General features: G+C 32.0%; 1 protein-coding gene across 3 annotated transcripts in view; it reads left to right on the forward strand.

Annotated features, from left to right (window-relative positions):
* Positions 1-21654, forward strand: part of EPHA3 (EPH receptor A3) — a 427207-nt gene that overhangs the window by 333392 nt on the left and 72161 nt on the right. For 2 of the 3 annotated variants that reach the window (XM_031958855.1, XM_031958856.1), the window contains 4 exons: positions 4539-4663; positions 11537-11699; positions 16933-17035; positions 17649-17716. In XM_031958855.1, the coding sequence (XP_031814715.1) occupies positions 4539-4663; positions 11537-11699; positions 16933-17035; positions 17649-17716 (459 nt within the window). Of the gene's footprint in view, positions 1-4538; positions 4664-11536; positions 11761-16932; positions 17036-17648; positions 17717-21654 lie in introns of those variants that run through there. The other variant, XM_031958857.1, reaches the window with a different exon arrangement.

Below are 21654 nucleotides of genomic sequence, written 5' to 3' on the forward strand. Positions count from 1 at the left end.
AAGACAACCTTTTTAATAATGAGGCAGAGGGAAGAATAAGCATTTATTGAGTGCCTACTTAGCTAAACATTTTCCAAATATTACTACATATTACTGCATTTGATCTTCACAACTCTGAGATGCAGGTGCTATTATGAGCATGTTGCAGCTAAAGAAATTGAGGTAAATGACTTGTTCACAGCTATACAACTGGTTAGTGTCTGAGGCTAGATTTGAACTTAGGCCTTCCTGACTCTAGGCCCAATGCTGTAACTGTACTATCTAAATGCCTAATTGATCCATTTTTAAAATTTTAAATTAATTAATTAATTTTTGTTTGTGGATAGGCATTCAGACTTTTTTTTTTTTTTTTAACATATTTTCTTAAGAAGCATGCTGGTAGAGAAAAATCAGAACAAAGGGAAAAACATGAGAGAAAAAGAAAATAGAAGAAAAAGAAAAAAGTGAACATAGCATTTGTTGATTTATACTGTCTCCATAGTTCTCTGTCTGGATACAGATGCTTAATTTTCCATCCAAAGTTTATTGGGATTGCCTTGGATCACTGAACTGCTAAGAAAAACCAAGTGTGTCATAGTTAATTATCCCACAATCTTGCTGTTACTATGTATAATGCATTACTGATTCTGCTTGTTTCATTCAGCATCAGTTCATGTAAATCTTTCCAAGTCTTTCTAAAATTAGCTTTTTCATTTTTTTATAGAACAATAATATTCCATTACTTTCACATACCATAACATATTGAGCCATTCCTCAATTGATGGGCATTTACTCATGTTCCAATTCTTTGACATCACAAAAAGAGTTATTAAAAACATTTTTGTACATATGGGTCCTTTCCCCCTCTTTATGGTTTCTTGGAATACTGACCCAATAGAGACACTGCTGGTTTAAAGAGTATGCACAGTTCCATAGCTCTTTGGCCATTATTCTCCAGAATGATTGGATTAGTTTACAACTTCACCAGCAGTTTATATCCCCTTCAACATTTGTCACTATATTTTCCTATCATCTTAGCCCACCTAAAGTGGTCTAATAGATTCTTTAACTCAATCCCTCTAAGAAAGTATCGAAAATCTTCTCTTCTTCTCTCAATACTTCTTCTCCCTCCCACCATTCTCTCAGCTGAGAACCTCTCTTCATACTCTACTGAGGATAAGGTCATTGACAAAATGGTCTCCTTGCCTACATACCAAAAAACTCTTTATCTCTTCCTTTACTCCACATTCTGATAAATTACTAAGCATTCTCATGAAAAGTAAATTCTCTGCATATAATCTTGATCATATTTCCTCCCAACTCTTTCAGCAGATGGCCTCCTTCAGTAATCTCTGGCTTTTATTTAATATTCATGTTATTCATTCTTTGCTGCCCAAATATAAGTCTGAGTGGATCCTCTCTTTAAAACAAAGGAACAAATTATAACAATAAAAGCCCTCACTATACCCTCCTATTTCCTTTCATCCTGTTCTTTTCTTCCCTTTATATCTGACCTCCTAGAATAAATTCTAAAGACCTTCTACTCTTACAAACCTCTAAACATCTTGAGATTTGAATCCAGACTTCATCACTCAATTGAATTCTTGAGGATAGGGATGGTTTCATTTTTGTTTATATGTTCTCTGAACATAGTACAATGCCTGATACATAATAAGTACTTAATAAATGTTTGCTTGGTTGATTGCATGAAATATCATTTTATACTAAATTGCATCCCCTTTTTTTTGGGATTGCCTCGACTCAGACTTAATAATCTGGTAATTTAAGTTTGAACTGATGGAACAAAATGAGAGACTTATTAATTGATCAACAAACAAGAAGAGGAGACTTTACTATAACAAGAGAAGAAAATTCGACAAGGATACGCAAAGGAGGATCTCTTGAGTTGTTATAGATGAACAAAGCTCCCTTGCTTCAGTTGACCATTGCCAGCTGTCCTCCAAACATCAAAGAGTACCTCAAACTCTTCATGATGGCTTTGTAGTCAGAAGTAATTTCAACAGCCTGGACTTTTAGTCTCCTGAATCAATCAATTGATTTCTGCCTTTTAAAGAAAAGCTAGTCTAATTTGTATGGCAAGAACTGGGTTATATCTCCTACTGTTGTTGAGAGTTATTTTTTAGTCATGTCTGACTTTTCATGACCTCATTTGTGGTTTTCTTGGCTAAGTCATTGGCTTGTCTTGGCTTGTCATTTCCTTGTCCAGCTCATTTTACACATGAGTAACTGAGGCAAACATATATTTAAGTGATTTATACAGAATGACACAAATAGCAAGAGTTTGAGACCATTTTTGAACTTAGGCTTCTTGACATTCAAGCAAAGTACTCTAAATACATATATTTCCTATAAGAAAATGTTACTTTCTGTAAATTGTTATGATGGAAAAATTCATCACAGCAGCATCTTTCTTTGTCTTAGAGCCTTGACCCTTCAGATGGATATCAATCAGAGTGCCCAGATCCCTTGCTAAAATCCTTTTTGTGTGGCAATCTTCCCCGACTGGACATTTTCTACTTCTCTCCAATATCATTGAATAAAAGAACTCAAGTCTCCACTGTACTCCAACTTTTAGGCCCATTTCTCCCTTCCCAAAGTTTTTAGGTCAGTACATTCCAGTCCCCCTTTATCGAATTACACTGTGGACATGATCATTGACACCTCATGTTGAGTAAGAAATCACCTGGTAATATTGAGCATCACTAGACCTTACCATTTATCTGCTACTAACCACTAAATTCAAATATGACTTGCTTTCATTGATATTACATCATCCTGCTGGGCTTTATCATCTACCTTTTACTATAACTCTTCAGACACCCAGATATTGTCATCAGACCTGCCAATAGAAAGCCTTAAAAACTTTTGTTTGCTACTGAACCCTCCAATATGTGTTGGCTCCTTCAATTAAAATGTTAGCTCCTTGAGATCTTGCTTTAGTTTGTTTTTCTTTGTATTCCAAGTGTATCACAAAATGTTTTTTATATATTTAAGATTAAGAATCTAACTTATTATTTATTTTTATATGACATTTTTAATAATATGGAGATGGTATGTCACTTCTGGCTTTTTTTTAGGCAGTGCTCTAAAACCACAACATAAAAGAAATAACCTGAAAAATTCTGTGAATAATTTGTTATACTTGTAGCATTCATTGTCTAATTATTTCTGTTATGTTTGAGCTCCTGTACTGGTACAATAGATTACTCAGAGGTGACAGGTTTAAAGCAATATCCTTGTACAAAAAGCATATTCCAAATAACCTCAGGTAGAAGCAATTTTCAAGGTGGTTTAAAAGGAGCTCATAGAATACGAATACATAAAAATTACTAATGGAAAAAGTTAAAAAGTAGTAAAGGGAGTTCTCTTGGGTTTCAAGAGCTATTTGCTAAAGCCTCAAAAATTACTTTTATATTCCACTTGTCTAAAGTTCCTACAAATGAATCCCAAATCCATTCACCTGGGGCCAAAGTTGACTCAAACTACTCCAGGCCTACAATATAACTTCCTTGTTTGTCACAGGGTTGCTGAGCTTGTGAGGATATAGAGGATTAACTGACATCAGCCAAGTTGCCCTAGTATCTTGGAACACAATCTTTTATCAAAAGAGATTATTTGAAATAGAAGATTACAAAATTTGTTTTGAGTTTCCATTCTTCCATTCATCACAATCACATTGGTGGTGTCTGGTCTTTCCATAGATATGAGTGACAACATTTATATGCCTTAGTGGACAAACTTATAAGATGTTATGGCTAACAAAAACAAGTAATAATTACATTTTGTCCAACCTTCTGGTGCTGACCTTTTATGAATTGAGTTAAGGTTATTTCTCAGAAAAGACTGCTGGCAAATAAATGTTGTTTGCCAGAGTTTAAAACCTGCTGAAACTGTTTTCAAAAATCCAGGGCCATTTCCATGCCATGTTAAGGCAAATTAGAACTCTAGCAGAGATTTCTTTCTCTGTGTTGTGATATATAGTTTTACTTATGACAAATTTGCATCAGAAGTAAGGACTTACTGGATCAAATCATGAATCATTTATTTTCTACATTATATTAAATATTATTATTACCTATGAATATCATGGGACTCCTTACATATAATTTATTCCAGTCTTGTTGTAACATTGCATATGAAAATGTTACCAATGAGCTAGGGAATCTGATAATAATAATGTTGCAACATTATAACAAATAGGTAGTCCTGCCTTTTTTTTTTTTTTTTAATATATGAAATGTATTTCATTGCTTACATTATAGTAGCAGATTGAAAACATCTGCTCACTTGCCACTAGTCCACCAGTAATAGAAAATTTCAGCTCATTTTCCTTCAGGCCAATTTGCTTCAAGGCATTTGTACCAGGACCAGAATCCAACTGCTGAATCTTGATATGGGGCCAGATTTATACTGGAGTTGTTTAAATGGAAACAATACCTTCTTGCCAAGGATTAGAACAGGGATAAACTCCATTTGCTTTGCTCTCTTCCTTTCCCCCTTCTTATTTCCCTACCCTTTCCTCCAACCTCCCTTTGCAGCTCCATCACCTGTCACAATAATTAGGAAGGACCGAACATCTAGAAGCAGTGTCTCCTTGTCTTGGCAAGAACCTGAACATCCTAATGGTATCATCCTGGACTACGAGGTCAAGTACTATGAAAAGGTAAGAGATAAAAGGTTAATAGCAAAGGAAGGGGAGAGGGGGGAGGGATTGCTTTCTTAGACACCACACCCTTGCAAAGTAAATTCCTGACAGAGTGCATTAATCTACATTGTATGGATATAACGATGGATTATTGAAAACCATTGTTTTCATTTTAGATTCATAAAGTGAGAAGGGATTTTGTGGATTATCTAGTCTAATCCTTCATTTTATAGCCTCAGAGTGTTAGCTGCTGAGTGCTTCCAATTCAACTGCCTAACACTAGAAAAGAATTAGGACTGAAACTGAAATATTTTGATACCGAGTCCAATTTTCCATCCAATTATTAGACATGCTTGCCTAGACAAACTATTCATTGCTGTAAAAAGCAGTTGTTTCTTCCAGATTTAAAATTATTTTAAATATTATAGATTAGGCTATTCAAACAATACCAAGACTTGTCAAATGATCTCATAGTCATAACATTTGGAAGTTATATTTTCCTGCTTTATTACATTGACTATGCTTGCAATTTGGTGCTATCATTTATTTGAAAATTTACAAGGATTCTTCTACAAAGTTTTAAGATATTTCAAAAATATTACTTGTAGTATTATGGATAGAGAACTAGGCATGGTATCAGAGAAATCTGTATTCATTCCCCACCTCTGACACTTACTAGCTATATAACTCTGGGCATATCATTTAATTATTTTGTGCCTTAAGCACCAGATCTGAGTGTGAGATTCTACTGAGTCATATGGTCTGAGATCTTAAGCATTCAATCTTTGATCTGAACCGATAGAAGACATAACTACACTGTTGCCTGATATTGATGAAATCATAGACAATTCCTATAATTTCTATATTCCTTTAAGTATCATTTTGTTAAGTGGAAGATAGATGAAGGAAACATATGATATTCTCATATTCTCATATAAAAAGGTCCAATAATAGCATATTAAAAATAATATCAGGCATTTGCAAAATATACAGTATTTAATTTCATTGTTTTTTCAAGTAGATTCTTTAGAATCATTGATTAGGAAAGGGCTTTAGAGGTCTTCTAAGCTAATATCTGCAAGTTCAGAGAGAGAAAGTTATTTATCCAAAATCACACAGCAAGTTTGCTTTGGGGCTAGAATTGGAACCCCAATCTCATGTTTCTCATGTCAGCACTTTTTACACTATTCTAACTTGCAAAAATGCAGTGTGTTTTCTTGGTGGCTAAAAAAACAAAAAACAAAACCTTAAAACATATTTTAGTTTTATTGTCACAATTTCCAAGTAAGGCAACAGAGAGACAAAGTAATATATTCAAGAAGGCAAAGTTAAGGTTAGGAATGGGTTGTTAAAATATAAGTGTTTGGTTCTTTTCCTACTATGTCATAAATATAACTTAAACATTTAAAATAAAAGTTTTATTGAATTTAAATTAAAGATGTATTGAAATTAATTTTCACTCAATCTTCTGAAACAACTTACTTATTGAATAGGCCTTACAAATATGATTACTTTCTGGGGAGTTATCAGATTTCTAAATGATAGAGAGTAAGAGAAACCCAAAAATGACAAATATTTGAGTCCTTAGATTTTTTCAGTTTTATTATCATTAATTATATTATTTTTATTATTTATATTTTTGCTATTTAATTTGTAAAGTCATCTACAACTCATTTGGGAACTATTAAGTGTTATAGAAACAAATATTCATATGAAATAAATTTCCTAGAAGTTAATTAAAAGGGCAGTTATGTTAAAAAAAAAACATATATTGAATAAAGTATCATCATATGTGTATGTGTATATAAATGTATGTATATATAATATATGTAAATCCATATTTACATATACATATGAACAAATCCCATTTCATCCAAAGAAATATGTACAATAAGATCACTGCTCTTTTTGATGCTACTGAGTATTAAAATCTGATGGAGAATATACTGCAACTGATAGAGAATTCCCAGTGAAAACAATCTCACAATTCTCTGAGGTTTTATTGCATAGTTACCATATTTCCAACCTCTCTGATCTTTAAGGCTATTCATTAACGTTCAAATGCCAATTTTTCTTATTTTTTTCTTTCAAAAACTTGAGTTTTTATTGTTTATTTCAATGTTTGCATATATACTAAATAAACAGTTTGGAAACATATGGTCCAATTAGAGAAACTAAATTCCCCCAGGTTCTCAGTTCTGCTGGCAGTGAGTCATTGCTGGTATCTTTTCTCAAGTGACTAGCTAAAAACCATTGATTCCTATATTCAGGATTATTATATTCACAGAATCAGAGCAGCAAAATTATTAAATTTCAAAGCAGAGAAGAATTTGAGTAATAAGCTAGCATGATCCTCTTATTTTAGAGATGAGGAAGCAGAAGAGGCTAGAGAAATTAAACAACTACTTACTGCCAAAGGTTACAAAGCTATTGGCTGGTAGAGCTGAGACTCAAATTTAGATCTATTAAACTATTGTGAGTCTTGTTTGTTTACCTGACGAAATCCAACTGTGGGAAATTTGCCTTGGCATATGAGGAAAGAAACTCCAAGATTGATTTTCCACAACAGGTGTGTGTGTGTGTGTGTGTGTGTGTGTCTGTGTCTGTGTCTCTGTGTATATATAAAAATATAAATATACACACATATATGCATACATATACACATACATATATATTTGTGTGTATAAAAATATATGCATATAATATGTATAAATAAGTATATGTACTCCCAGTAAGTTAATAATTTTTCATTGTCAAATAAATAGGATACAAACTTAGATTTTAAGGAAACTAAAAAATAAAGTTTGTTGGATAAACTCTTATTGATGCCCTAAAAGATTTGTTTAATTTGACAAATGCCCATGTAAGAAAAAATGTTTTTCAGACATGTTACATACAGTTTCCAGAGAATGTCTTACCCATAATAGTCGCTGCATAAATAATTTCTGATAGATTGGAGGTAGGATGGATCTACTAGACTAACAAATCCAGAAATTCCCAAACTTTTTTGGTGTCCACATGCTTTTGGCTTTCAATAAACCCTTCTAAAACCTGTCTTTCATATGAGAGAAAAGTAATTCTAGAATTTACCATTCATATGAATATAAAAATAAAACAAAGAGTTAAATTTTCATGAAGAAAAATTTTAACCATAAATGTTTTTCTACTAATTAAAATGTATTTATCAAAGTTATTTATTTAAGTTATAATAAAGTTATTTACTAAACTTTGCCCCTACCTCCTTGCCAAGTTTTGCATTTCCTCAGGATCAAATTTTATCCAAGCTTAGAATCATGATCTTATCTAATCTTCTTGACTTTAGACATTTAATTGAAGCCCAAAAGTCCATGGTCATTTATTATGCAGGTTTTAATCATTAAACTAAAATGATTGAATGATTAATCTACTGCCCAGGGTCTAGATAGGAAAAGATTAATTTAGGAAACCATATTTGTTGGAAGCATATGTTCATCTCCCTTTGGTGCTCCCCTTTCTTTGCTTATGGCAAATGATAAGAACATTGTGTAGCAGACCAGAGATATCATTAGTACTTAACTTACTACTCAACTTTTTAAATAGGTTAAGGAAAAAAAAAAAATGGAGCATCCATCCTTCTAACCATGGCATCTTGCCCTAGTTTCAGGAAAGTATAGAGAGATGACACAAGTAATAAGGGAATCCTGCATGATTCTTATCCTTATGAAATGTTCTGAGATATCATTAGTATAAGATGAGGTAATGTTATCACAGGATGACTGAAAGTATTTCATTATGGCCTTTATCTGCATTATCTGAGCAGCAGCTCCACCAAGGTCCACAATTCTGGAGAGTAAGACATGCAAAATTCATCTTCCTTAAGATTTATTATCTCATATAAATAGGGTGTATGTGTAAGAATCACACCCTACAAGGCAAACAGCATTCAGAACTCCATATGACCCTAGACCTTTGAACTCACAAGGGAGCCACAAAGGTTTGGAAGGTCCTCTTCAGATCCCTATTCTAGAAATCCAAGAAAAGAAATATAAAAGAAGAAGCCCTAGAAATCTGAGATTCATGCCAAACTCAAAGAGATAAGCATATGTGTTTGCTGTCATGTATGTAGGGCTTCCATATCTGTTGAATTGAATGGAGAGAGGAAATGAGTGAAAAATTCCTTAACTAGAAACCCAATAGTTCACAGAGTCCTGGAATGTTGGGAAGAATGCAAAAGGGAACAAGAACAGAAGTTGCTTCTTCTTTTAAGTATATTGAGTAGGAGTTTTTCCAGTTTGGTGCATCACCTTTGATATAACTCTCTCCACTAAACACCAATCACAGAGGCCAATGGTGGACTAAGGACTTGTGATTGTTTATGCCTTTAAGCAAGGGGCCAGAGCAATAGAGCTCTGGAATTTGCAGTAGCATGAAACCCATTAGAAGGATCAAGAATGTAGGTACAACGCTATCACAGTTGTAAAAATACTGTTGTTGTTTAATTGATTAGTTCAATCTTTTAATATTTAAATCTTCATGACTCAGTTTCATTCTCTAGCTCATTTTATAGATGAGGAAATTGAATCAAACAGGTTTAAGTGATTTGTCCAGAGAAGCACAGTTAGTCTTTGAGACTGGGTTTTAATTCAGATTCTCCTGATTCTGGGTCTAGCACTATATTCCATAGTGCCACATAGCTGCCCTGTAATAATATTACACACAGAGAATCATATATTTAGGACTCTAAAGAACTTTTAGGATTATTTGGCCCACTAGCTCCATTTTGTGAATGAAGAAAATAAATCAAATAAAATTGAGAAAATTAGAATTTGAATAGTTTCTCTGACCCCAAAATTTAGTACTCTTTTCATTGTTAGCTAAATGGTTATAATTCTGGGTCTGCAATCAGGAAGACTTGAATTCAAATACAACTTCAGATACTTACTATGTAATCCTAAGCAAGTCACTTAGCCTTTTCCTCAGCTTCTTCCACTGTAAAATGCGAATAATATCATCTGCCTCCTAAATTCACTTAGCATACTGCTTCACATAGTAGGTGTTTCTTTGCTTCATTCCTTCATATTTCCTTGGTAGTTTGCATCATTGTTGTAAAAAATTTCTGTTCCTTTCCCCCTTCTGTGCTTTAAGAAAAATTGAAAGAAATTTTTAAAAAATGAAAGCTTCTTTATGTTGCTATGACAGTACTGTAAAATAGATTATAGCTCAGAGAAAGTTTTAATCCACATCCAAGAAGAATTTTCCAAGTTATAATTATTTCTTTGCATGTTTATCAGGTTTTCTTTATTTTTTAAAAATAATAATAAAATAAAAATAATGATTGTGCCAATCATTTTATTCCAATTTGAAGAAATAGTAAGAGGGATGAATTTTGCATATGGCTATCTGTAGATGATTTTTGCAGCATAAAAGGGCTTCTATGAAATCTGAATTAGCCTATTTCAACAGAGTAAAAAGATCTAAGCATATCTGGTGCTTGTTTAACTCTTTCTGTGATTCTAGACAAACCTCATTAGTTCAGTCCCATGCCTCACATTTGCAAACTCACATTTCTATGGTAAAGTATATTTGGTTTGCATAACACTTTCCTCTTAAAGAAACTGATTTACTGAGGATTAAGTTACTTTCCCAACTTCACATATCTTAATTTAAATGTTTTTTAAAGCAAGAATTTTTAAAATTATTTTTTTTATTTTCAGTTCTAATTCTCTCCCATCCCACTCTTCCATCCAGTGAGAAGATAAGAAAAACAGAACCTATTATGAAGATATATAGTCATGCAAAACAAATTTCTGCATTAGACACAATTTTTTAAAGAAAGGATGAAAAAGAAAAGGAGAGAAATGTGCTTCAGTCTATATTTTGAATCTATCATTTCTGTATTTGGAGTAGATAGCGTGTTTTATCAGGAGTTCTTTGGAATTGTGATTGATCAATGTGTTGATCAGAGCTAAATCTTCCAAAGATGATTATCTTTAAAATATTGCTTTTACTATATAAATTATTCTCCCAGTTCTGCTCCTTTTTTTGGCTGAAACTATCCTCCACATCTTTCCATCATATTCGTGTTCCACAACTTATTCAGCTATTCCCCATTTAATGAGGGTTCCTCCAATGTCCAATTCTTTGATACAATACAAAGGATAGCGAGGTGGTACAGTAGTGAGAGTTCTGAGCCTGAGTTCAAATTTAGCTCAGATTTACTAGCTGAGTGATCCTGGACAAATCACTTAAACCCATTTGCCTCAATTTCCTCATCTGCAAAATAAGTGAGAGAAGGAAATGGCAAAACTCTCTAGTATCTTTGTAAAGAAAATTCCAAATGGGGTCACAAAGAGCTAGACAAAGCTGAAAAGACTGAAAACAACAAAAAGTATCACAAAGAATCATTATAAATATTTTGTGCATATTATTCCTTTCCCTTTTTCTTTGAGCTACCCAGAGTGCTACTTGTTGGGTCAGATATTGTGCATATTTTAATAGCCTTTTAGACATAATTTCAAATTGTTTTCCAGAATGGTTAGACTAGTTCACAAATTAGCCAGCAATGAATTAATATGCCTGTTTCTCCACATCCTCTCCATCATTTGTCATTCTCCCCTCCCTTTTTAAAAATCCCTGCTTGTCTGATAGGCATGAGTTGGTACCTCAGAGATGTTCTCATTTTCATTTCTTTAATTATTAGTGATTGAAACCCCTTTTTTTTTTTTTCATATGGCTATCCATAGTTTTGATTTCTTCTTCTGAAAGCTACCTATTCATATACTTTGGCCATTTATCAACTGGGAATAGATATTGTAGGATGTTTCTATCTGTTTGAAAAATGAGACCTTTTATTTAACTAATTTATTATAATTATAAAGATTAGTTTTTAACGTGATTCTTCTTACCTCAAAGCAGGAGCAAGAGACAAGTTATACCATACTGAGGGCAAAAGGCACAAATGTTACCATCAATGGCCTCAAACCTGAGACTACTTACATATTCCAAATTCGAGCACGAACAGCAGCTGGATATGGAACTAACAGCCGCAAGTTTGAGTTTGAAACTAGTCCAGATTGTATGTATCATTTCAACTGATTTTAAATGCCTATGTGTGCAGTTTTAAAGCAACTGGAATGGTTAGTTTCATTCCCTTCCAGACTTTAGTAAATGTGATGTACAGTAACTATTTATGATTTGTCATTTACTATAATAGTAATATGGAATTTTATATTTTATCTTTTCAATTAAAATCTGCTGAGGTATATATGTAAAACTATGACAGGTGGGTTTTTTCCCTCTTTTTTCTACAGGATCATATTTCCACTACTGGAATAAATATTTTTCTTGGTTAGCCAGAAACTTGTGTTAAAAAAGGTGTTTGATAAAGTAACAGAATCCCAATGGTTCTTATTCCCTATATTCCAGGTTTATTGCTTGATTTAGTCAACTGAATATTAGAAATTTATTTATCCATGAGGATTTTGATTTTGTTTTAACCCATACTATAGTGCTCAGAACATATATTTTTATATTATTGAAGACTTATTGATTGCTTTTTCTTACACCTGTTTAATTACTCCAATTATAGTCATCTATTTTTAGAGAATGCATTTGAATCTGAAATTTATACTTCCTTAAATGGACAAGTATTTCCTAAATTAAATAACTTCAGCATTTGATATGGTAAAATAATCCCCCAGTTTTTCCAATGGAAAACTTTGTCTTTAATTTCTTGTTTCTAATGGAATAATTCTATTATGTTAAAACTCCTATTCATTGTTCTTTCTAAGTAAGAAAATGCAGTAAACTTGCCAAAGTAATTTGGCTTTTAGTATGGAGTGAATATATTCAGGGATGTTTTCTTAAGAAATATGTTAATGTATTAAAGACAAAATATGCTTTTGCCTCTACAATTTATAAATTCCTAGAGAATAATGTCAATATTTAACTGTTTTTACCCATAACTACCAAATAATGCTTTTTAAAAATCTCTCCAACTAGCAAATAGGCCTTATCTTTAAGTATGCAATTGATTTATCCTTCTCCCAAACCTTTCTTCTCAATCTCCTGGGGTAAAATCAGGTTATTAAAAATGGGACAATTCAAATTTTATACACTGCATAAAAAACAAAAACCTGTCCTATGTAATGTTTAAGAGAAATTAAATTATTTGAAATAATATATAATTTAATTACTGCATGAGAATAGTTATACTTAGGATATATGCAATTTGAACATATGAGAATACCTATCAACTCGTTTTATATTTTCTTTTTTTTAACAGTTTAAACATTAAAATATATTCATAGAACATTAAAAAAGAATGGCTGTTAATAAATACTCAAAGTGTTAACACTACCCTTATTTTATATAATGGAACAAGTGAAACATTTCATTTCCAAATAAGTAAGAGATATATTTTGTAGAGGCAATCTTAGAAAACTCATCTAATACTTCATAGTCCCAGCCCAAATTTAGTCCTGATTAATCTGACATATATGAGAATTTGCAAGAATAACAACAACAAAATTCCAACAGTCTAATGTAATTCAAGATTATACCACAGGTATTTCTGTGGTAAGTTTTACTTATGAACTACTAATAAGGCTTGAGTATCTGAGGTTTAAAAATGTTCTGTTTAAAGACTAAAATGTCTTTAAAAAAAATGAAATTTTGCAATGTAAGCCAAATGGTTTTACACTTGGAATGTTTGAATAGAGGGGAGAAGCAGAGACAAAGGGTCATGTGAACTCAATTTTTTTCTCAATTCTAATTTTTTAGACAGATTGAGGAATAGGACTGTAAAATATCAATTCACTATTAACATGCCAGTTTTAAAATATCAAAAGGTGTCATTTGCCTTAGATAAAGACCCAAGAAAAATCTACTTTCAATCTAAAAAAGGAAAAAAAAAAGCATTAAAAGTATTTGTTATTTGATTTAGAAATGTGGAAAACAGTATTTGTTATGAAAATATATATTAGATGATATTTTAAAAACAGTAGATTGACTTTTTTAAAACATGTCATGCAATTAATTAGATAGAAATAATCCATATTAAAATTTTACATCAGGAAATCATCTAGTTCATGCCATTTTTTAAAATGAAAAACCATCCTGTTAAATTATTTTGCCCAAGGTATCAAAGTGAAATATTTTATTTCCAAGTAAGTAAGAAAATATAGTTCTAGCAAGCATTTAGCCCTGATTAATCTGACATACGTGTGAATTTACAAGTATAACAACAACCCCCAAATCCAACAATTTGGAAGCCAACAATTATGAATATTCATCTTGTACTTTAGCTAATATATTACAGTTAACAGAAATTTTAGAGGGAGTAAGGGGAAAAGGTAGATGGAGCACTAGACCTCGATTTAAGAAGTCCTGAGTTCAAATATGAACTTACTGGCAATGTGACCTTGGGTAAGTCAGATTAACATCTGTCTGCCTCAATGTTGTTATCTGTAAAATGAGGATTAAATGTAGTATCTACCTCATATGGATATAGTGAGAATCAAATCAAATCTATTTCTAAAGCCCTTTGCTACCTTAATTATCAGTAATGACAGTGACATTGTTTTCTTTTAGTGCTTTGCAGAATCCAATGAAATCATGGAACTAGAAGAGTCCTTAGAAATCATTTAATTCATTCTACTACCCATTTATAAGTGATGGAAATGAGATTTCTTTCTGAAAGTTTCTTTCCCTCTTGAGGTTACATTGAGTCATGTTGTATGCAGCAACTAATAAAAATTCATTGGAGAGTTAAAAATCTACGATCTTTCATAAGTTTGTACCCTAATTAAAATATATATAAATACCTGTTTAAAACTACAATCCCTCATAATATAATATGACATACTCAAAATACTCAAAAGGAACTATAATCTTATTTGACTTATTTGCCATACACAGAAGACAATCAAAGGCAACACTGAGTTAAATATATTTTTATTTATATAACTGGTGTATGAAGTGTTTCAAAGGAGGCTGATGGATAATGAAGTGCAATAGTGCAATTAAAATATCACACCATACCATAGCACTTGTGATTTTTTTGTCATACCGATAAGGTTATATTGACTGTGTTTCTGCCTAGGCTCAATGAATAGAGAATATCATTTTAAAATATGAAACATCATGGTTTAGTGAAAATAGAACCAGTGTGGCAAGTCAGGAAGACCTAGGTATGAATTCTGCCATTGGAATATGTTTATTGTATGAGTCTGACCAAGAACTTTCTAAAATTTTAAAATTAAAATTAAAAATTAAAAAAATAAGTTTTAAAGCAGGTCTTGACCTGAATTGGTAGAATGAGTTTCTTTACTGGTTTCTTTACCCATAAACCCTCAGGTATAAATAAGAATTTAAAATGGCTCAGGATGTCTCATAGAGGTAGATTAGTCTACATCAGGAAATCATCTAGTTTATGCCGCTTTTTGAATGAAAAAACCATTAGTCTAAAAGGTTAGTCTAACCTACCTCTATGAGACATCCTGAGCCATTTTAGATTCTTGTTTCAAAAAAGGTGGAGTCAGTAGGAGGAGGGAGTATCATCTGTCTACTACCTGTCCCTAATTTTCCTCAGCTCCTAAAAGCCTATGTCTTATAGTAGTAGTTCTCACACATTTTATGCAAGACCCTTTACTACCTTAAAAATGCTTTAAATTTTTTGTTTGTTTTAAAAATATTTATGTAAATATTATGTAAAAATTTAGTAATACTAGTGATATTTGCCATATTGGAAACTACAATATACTAAATTTTTTAGATTTTGCATACTTCCTGAAAGGTAATCAATGATGTCTTATAGGTCTGTAAGTCACCCATCAAGAACTGCTGCATTACAAATCTTTTCAACCTAGATATGGGATTTGATAATGTTCAAATATCTCATACCACTAGTTAATAAGTTCCTGTTCCCCATGTTATTAATTTTACAAAGAAATTATGTTAGATTCCAAACAAAAATCTAAAAACTGAATTCAGAAACAAAATAATCACATTTATATATGCTTATGTGTCAATCCTTTTTGTATCTTAACCTGTAATGTAACTCCTCCCTTTCATATATATTTTAAGATCTTAAATTGCCAAATTTTTTTAGACATTATAAAAAAAAATAGTCTTGTTTTCTTTCAAGCTCCCAGCTGGTTTTTCTAAACATTTTCTGTTTCTAAAAATAAATAAATAAATAAATAAATAAACAATAACATACTACCCAGTACATCTAAACACACTTGTGAAGAGAGATAATCAAGTTCTATGATTTATTACTTTTTAAATCTGGCATGATCTGAAGTAAGCCACATAGCTATGTACTTTGTGAATATTTTAAGGGACTTGCCTTTTGCGAAAGGAATAAGCATTTATTAAATGCCAGCTATGTTCCACCATGCTAAGTGCTATGCAAATGTTATTTCATTTGATCCTCACTAACTGTTTGGCAAAATTCATCCTCTCAAAACTTGGATTTTCTATTAGTAAAATATGGATTATCATGTCTATGATTACAATTTCTCTAAAATGTTTTAAGATTCAAATGAGTTGAAATGCTATGCAAGCATTAAAGCAATAGATAAAAATCACTTATGATCACCCCAATGATATAAATAAATATTTGCTATTGGGGTAGTGGTAATAGTAGTGATGATGATGATAATGATGATGACAGAGACAACAAAATTTAAAATCTTATCCTAAAGCAGATGACATAAGTCCTTAGTAGTCCTTGGGTGAATCTAGATGCATACTTTGATTAATGAATTACACTTTACTTTTTAATTTAATAAGTATTAAATGCTATATCATGTATCAACTGCAGTCAAAAGAGTTAAATGATGCTTAAAACCTTTTGTCCTAAATATTTTGCCTTCCCTCACCATTCTTTCTCTGTAAATTTCTGGTTCAGCCAATAAATTCTCTCTCCTGATTTCTTACTTGAAAAAAATAAGGAAAACTAGTCATAGTCTATATATAATAAATATTTGTTCATTGGTTTAGTAATTTTCGTAAAAAAAGACAAAGTTGATTCCTTTTAAAGTTTCTATAATTTTCCCTTTAAATAATACTTAATAGTATGTGTAATACTGTGTAATAGGAAGCTTGTTTTTTTTTTTTTTTTTTTTTTTTTAAAGATGGGGAAACTTTGGATAAAGGTGAATTACTTTTTAGAGCAGGTACTGAGTACTAAGTCATTTTCAGGTAAAGCACAAAACAGAATAGAGATGATTAAATTTATCAGTTCCCCATGTGGGTGTCAGTTGCAATGTGTTAATATAATTTTTTTTTCTTTGATCTTACAGCTTTCTCCATTTCCAGCGAGAATAGCCAGGTTGTCATGATAGCCATTTCAGCTGCGGTAGCAATTATTCTTCTGACAGTTGTGGTGTATGTCCTGATCGGGAGGTGAGTTCATTGTCTATCTTATACATTTCTTTCCTTTTCTTAATACTGCCAGAGTTTGATGAAAGAAGTCAATTAAGAATTTCCAGATAGAAGAGTTTCTTGGACTTGAAATTCTACTCTCTGTTCTTTTCTTTTCCTTCCCACTTCATCTTATCTTACCTACCTGTTCTCTATTTTTTTTTTTTACTTTCTCCTGTTCTGTCAACCTCCTTTTTTATGTTTTTTTCTCTTTTCTTCTCCAGAAGTCCATAGTAACACAACATAGCAATAATGATTTCTAATAAAAGTAGACCCCAATCTTTATTCATTCAATAATTGTAAAAAAAAAAAATCTGTAGATGTTATAAACATTCTAAAGCCATTATAAAATTCAGTAGTGGAGACAGTATTGTGAAGTTTGGGAAACTCCAAAAAGCCTCCCATTAGTCAGAGTCTTCTGAAAGTTAGGCTTTTTTGTAGAGAACATAGTAAATATGAACATCATTAAACTTTCACTAGAGCATTTAATTGTTTAGGGAAAATACTTTATTCTCATGCTCCTTTCACATGCTGTAAATATATAATGATTCCAAATTTCCTTTTCCAATGTTCCTTCCTCTTGCTTTGTTCCTAGATTTTGTGGCTATAGCAAATCAAAGCATGGTGCAGAGGAAAAAAGACTTCATTTTGGGAATGGACATTGTAAGTTTCTGCATTTAGATTTCAACATTTTAATTATTAGCATTTGTTGATTTATAAACAAAATAAATTGTGCTCTGAAGATGTGATAAGAAATAAAATTTTCAAGAGGAATGATATAGTAAATGAAAATCTCCAAAAGGAAGGAAAATTTAGTCCTCAACATTAATTTTTTTATTGTAACTTTTTATTTACAAAAGATATACAACTTATGCATGAGTAATTTTTCAATATTGACCCTTTCAAAACCTACTGTTCCATCTTTTCCCCTTCTTCCCCCCACCCCCTCCCCTAGGTGGCAGTAGTTCAATACATGTTAAATGTGTTAAAGTATAAGTTAAAAGCAATATATGTATACATATTTATACAGTTATCTTGCTTCACAAGAAAAATCTTATCTAGAAAGAAGGTGAAAATAATGTGAGAAGGAAAACAAAAATGCAAGCAGACAGTAACAGAAAGAGTGGAAATGCTATGTTGTGGTCCACACTCATTTCCCATATTTCTTTCGCTGGGTGTAGCTTGTTCTTTTCCATTACTGAACAATTGGAATTGATTTGGATCATCTCATTGTTGAAGAGAGCCACGTCCATCAGAATTGATCAACATATAGTATTGTTTCAACATTAATTTTTAAGAAACTATATTTCAAAATTAAAATAAAGGGGGAGTCTATGGGTTATGTTCAAATATGAATATTAAATCAAATGTTTTCTGCTATTCATTGCTAAAGTGCAAAACAGAACACCAGCTTTCTCATTTTCCAATCTTTGATGAAATGTAAATAGAATGTTATTTTCTAAGTTGTAAGGAGAAACAAATGTAAAAGATTCTGGCCTCTGCAATGTCTTATTCCATACTTGCCTACAAGAAGAAGCTTCCAAAACATTCCATTCATTGTAATTACCAGATAGTCAATTATTAACTAAGCCAATATATTTTTTATTTTAATATTATCAATTGGGCCTTTTTTAATTTTCTCAAAAAAAATTTCCTCTGGGAAGAAAAGTACTTAACTGAAGATGAAAAGACTTTCTGGTTTTAGTTTTAGTGAAGCAAATTGTCCCAGATGTTTTTGAAGAATGCAAATTAGTTTATTTTTCAAAAAATATAGCCCTTCTGAAAGTGGTAACCAAAAATTAATTCCATAAAAGAAGCAATGAGATTTTTTACAATTTATTTTAAAAAATACAAATTATCTACCTATAAAAATCCATTTGCTTTTTTTTTTTTCTTACATATATTTACTAAAAAATGTTCATGTCAGTGGAAATTGCTCTTTGGATTTATTTCTAAGAACTTCAATATTAGCTATATCTCAAGTGAAAAGTTTATTTATAATTTCCAACATGAAGAGTATGTACAGTAGCTTGGAGAAAGAATGTATTCCAGAATTTAATTGGAATGGGACAGAAATGGCACCAATTACCAGATTACATGATTCTTTTTCATGCATTTTCCTTTTGCTTCATTTCTGAGTGGGACATGACTATTATAATAGTTTCCAGGATCATTATACTACCTCTGACAATTAATGAACAATTAACAAACTGGACACAAACCACTTAATATTTATGTTTGTCCCATACCAGTATTGCTTTATGATTCAAAGCTAATTAGGTTATAAAATAAAACCATTCATTTAAAAAGTGCCATTGATGAGTTGCAGGCCATGGCTTGTTTCTTTTTTGTTTTTGTTTTTCCCCCTTCCCCCTTCTCCTCCCACCCCCACGTTGTCTGACACTAAGGCAATAGCCATTCATAAATTAGTCAGAGAAGTTAAATTCCTATGGATTAAGGGGCTTTTAATTTGAGCTAGACATTTGACTGTAAATATTGTTTTTAGAGCAGTCCATGCTGATTCTGTATACTTTATTAGATCTATAATCTAATGAATTTGAGCATTTGATGCCTTTTTTGTGTAAGCATGCATTGACTGTATCATAAAGACCTGTAACTATGAGATTCTATAGGGGCATTTGTTAAAACCTTGACTTTTCTTTGTTTTCACAATGTCCTTAAAAAAGCCATAGAAAGTTCACTTTACTCTGGCTGCAAGAGGATAAAGCAACCTCCATGTCTGTCATAAACTTTCTGCATCTTAAATAACACAGATGGTTTATTTCAGTCCATTTATTCTGTTTTACTTTTAAAAAGCCCCAGCTAGGAACTATTCCCTCCAGCCTTATTACAAAGCCTATTATATTGCTTCAAAGGAACAAAAATATGCTTTACCTCCTCAGATCCTAACTCTTTATCCTCTCTGGCTGCTCCCCACCCCTTTTTTTTTTTTTTTTTTTTTTACCTTTTGCTCTTCTTAGGGCAATTCGTGCTGGTAAAATGGAAATGTAAATTATTGTGTTTGCACAGAATGAGCTGTAAAGTAGTACAGCTTAACACATGTGCATGTGTTTATTATCTGTTTTTCATGACAAAACCCAGTTACTCTATGTACTGCCCTTAATTATTGGTGTGAAGGGATTATTCTCCTTGCAGCCTGAATCACCTGATCTCTGGCTCCTCTGGGGTCACCATTTAAAAATCGCAGCAGAAATCCCAACAAAGAATCTCTTATTTTTGTTGTGTATGGAAGGTTCTTGTTGTTGGTGGTTTCTGTTAAAATTTGAATAAAATGAAGAAAATTGTAACTTGAATTTTGTGTAGATGGAAAAGCCATTTACAAAATTTTTAATGAATAGAAATATATGGTCAATCACTTTTTTGTTTTTATATAGGAATAATCATTAGTCTTTTAATATCACACTTTTCTGTTAGAGCTTTCCCCACAACTGTTATTTTTGAACTCAGAAATTTACTTTTCAATTTTTTTGAGACAATTGTGTGGCAAGTCATTTTATAATCCTCTCCAGTAAATTCTGGTGGCAGTCAATCTCCATAAAATTGATATTCTTAAACTCTTCAAGGAAAAGAAACACAGTTATTATTATTTGCTAAAATGCCATCTATCTGAGGTTTGAAAGCATCTTTTCTTTGAATAACAAATACTAACATTTCTTTGCTTAAGCTAAATAATGCAGGATATAAGTTTTATCCTAGTTGAAGCTAACGTGTGGGACTGAGTTATAGGTATTCTGTTGATTACAGTAGGACCCTAGCAATGAGAACAGGGAGGGAGCACAGACTAATAAGTGTCATTGTGGTCTCATGAGTATTGCTATGAATTCTAATCCAAAGTTATGACAGTAATATTTTAAATAGCTTTTTAAGGATCCCTTTTTAAGTTTTTTTTTAAACTCTTTTAACCTAAAAATTAAAACAAAACAAAAACAAACAAATCTTCCAATTTCAGCATCTTACATTGCAACTGAAAATTGTCCAGTCAGACCCCTGATTTTGAAGTTCCATTATCTGTCCAGCCCTGAGCTTCAAAAGTCCTTGGAAGTTAGAGAGGAATCAGGCTAGAGAGCAACCAACTTTGGTTCCAAGTTGAAGCAATGCAAGAGCATCCAGCTCTGTTTCCAAGTTGAAGCAATGCAAACAGCAGCTGCCAGATGAAGCAGGTGTGGAGTTAACAAAGCTGATCTTCTTTTGCCCCATATTTTCTCATTCCCTTGCCTCACAAGGTTTGAGGAAGGAAAAGACTGAGTTATGTTAACTCCTTTCTTATTACTCCACCTCAGGCTACCTAATCTGGCATGAGTTTCATGGCTGGAAAACTGTTTTCAAGAGTACTTAAGGTCTCTATTGGGATGGATTTCCAATAGAATAGCTTCTTAAGTGTTCAAAGAGTGGTCATTAGGTTTAAGAGAAATAATGGGCATTTTTTAAAATCTTATCTTTGTGGACTCTTTACAACAGAATTATATGTAAAGAGATTTACAATTTCTTTAAAGTGCTTAATTACAATCTTGCCTGTGATTCTATATCTGCTACAAAATGGCATTAAGGGAAATCATTCAGTCTTTCCGAATCTCACTTCA

The sequence above is a fragment of the Sarcophilus harrisii genome, chromosome 3 (genome assembly GCF_902635505.1).
Source record: "Sarcophilus harrisii chromosome 3, mSarHar1.11, whole genome shotgun sequence".
In the NCBI taxonomy this organism is placed as follows: Eukaryota; Metazoa; Chordata; class Mammalia; order Dasyuromorphia; family Dasyuridae; genus Sarcophilus; species Sarcophilus harrisii.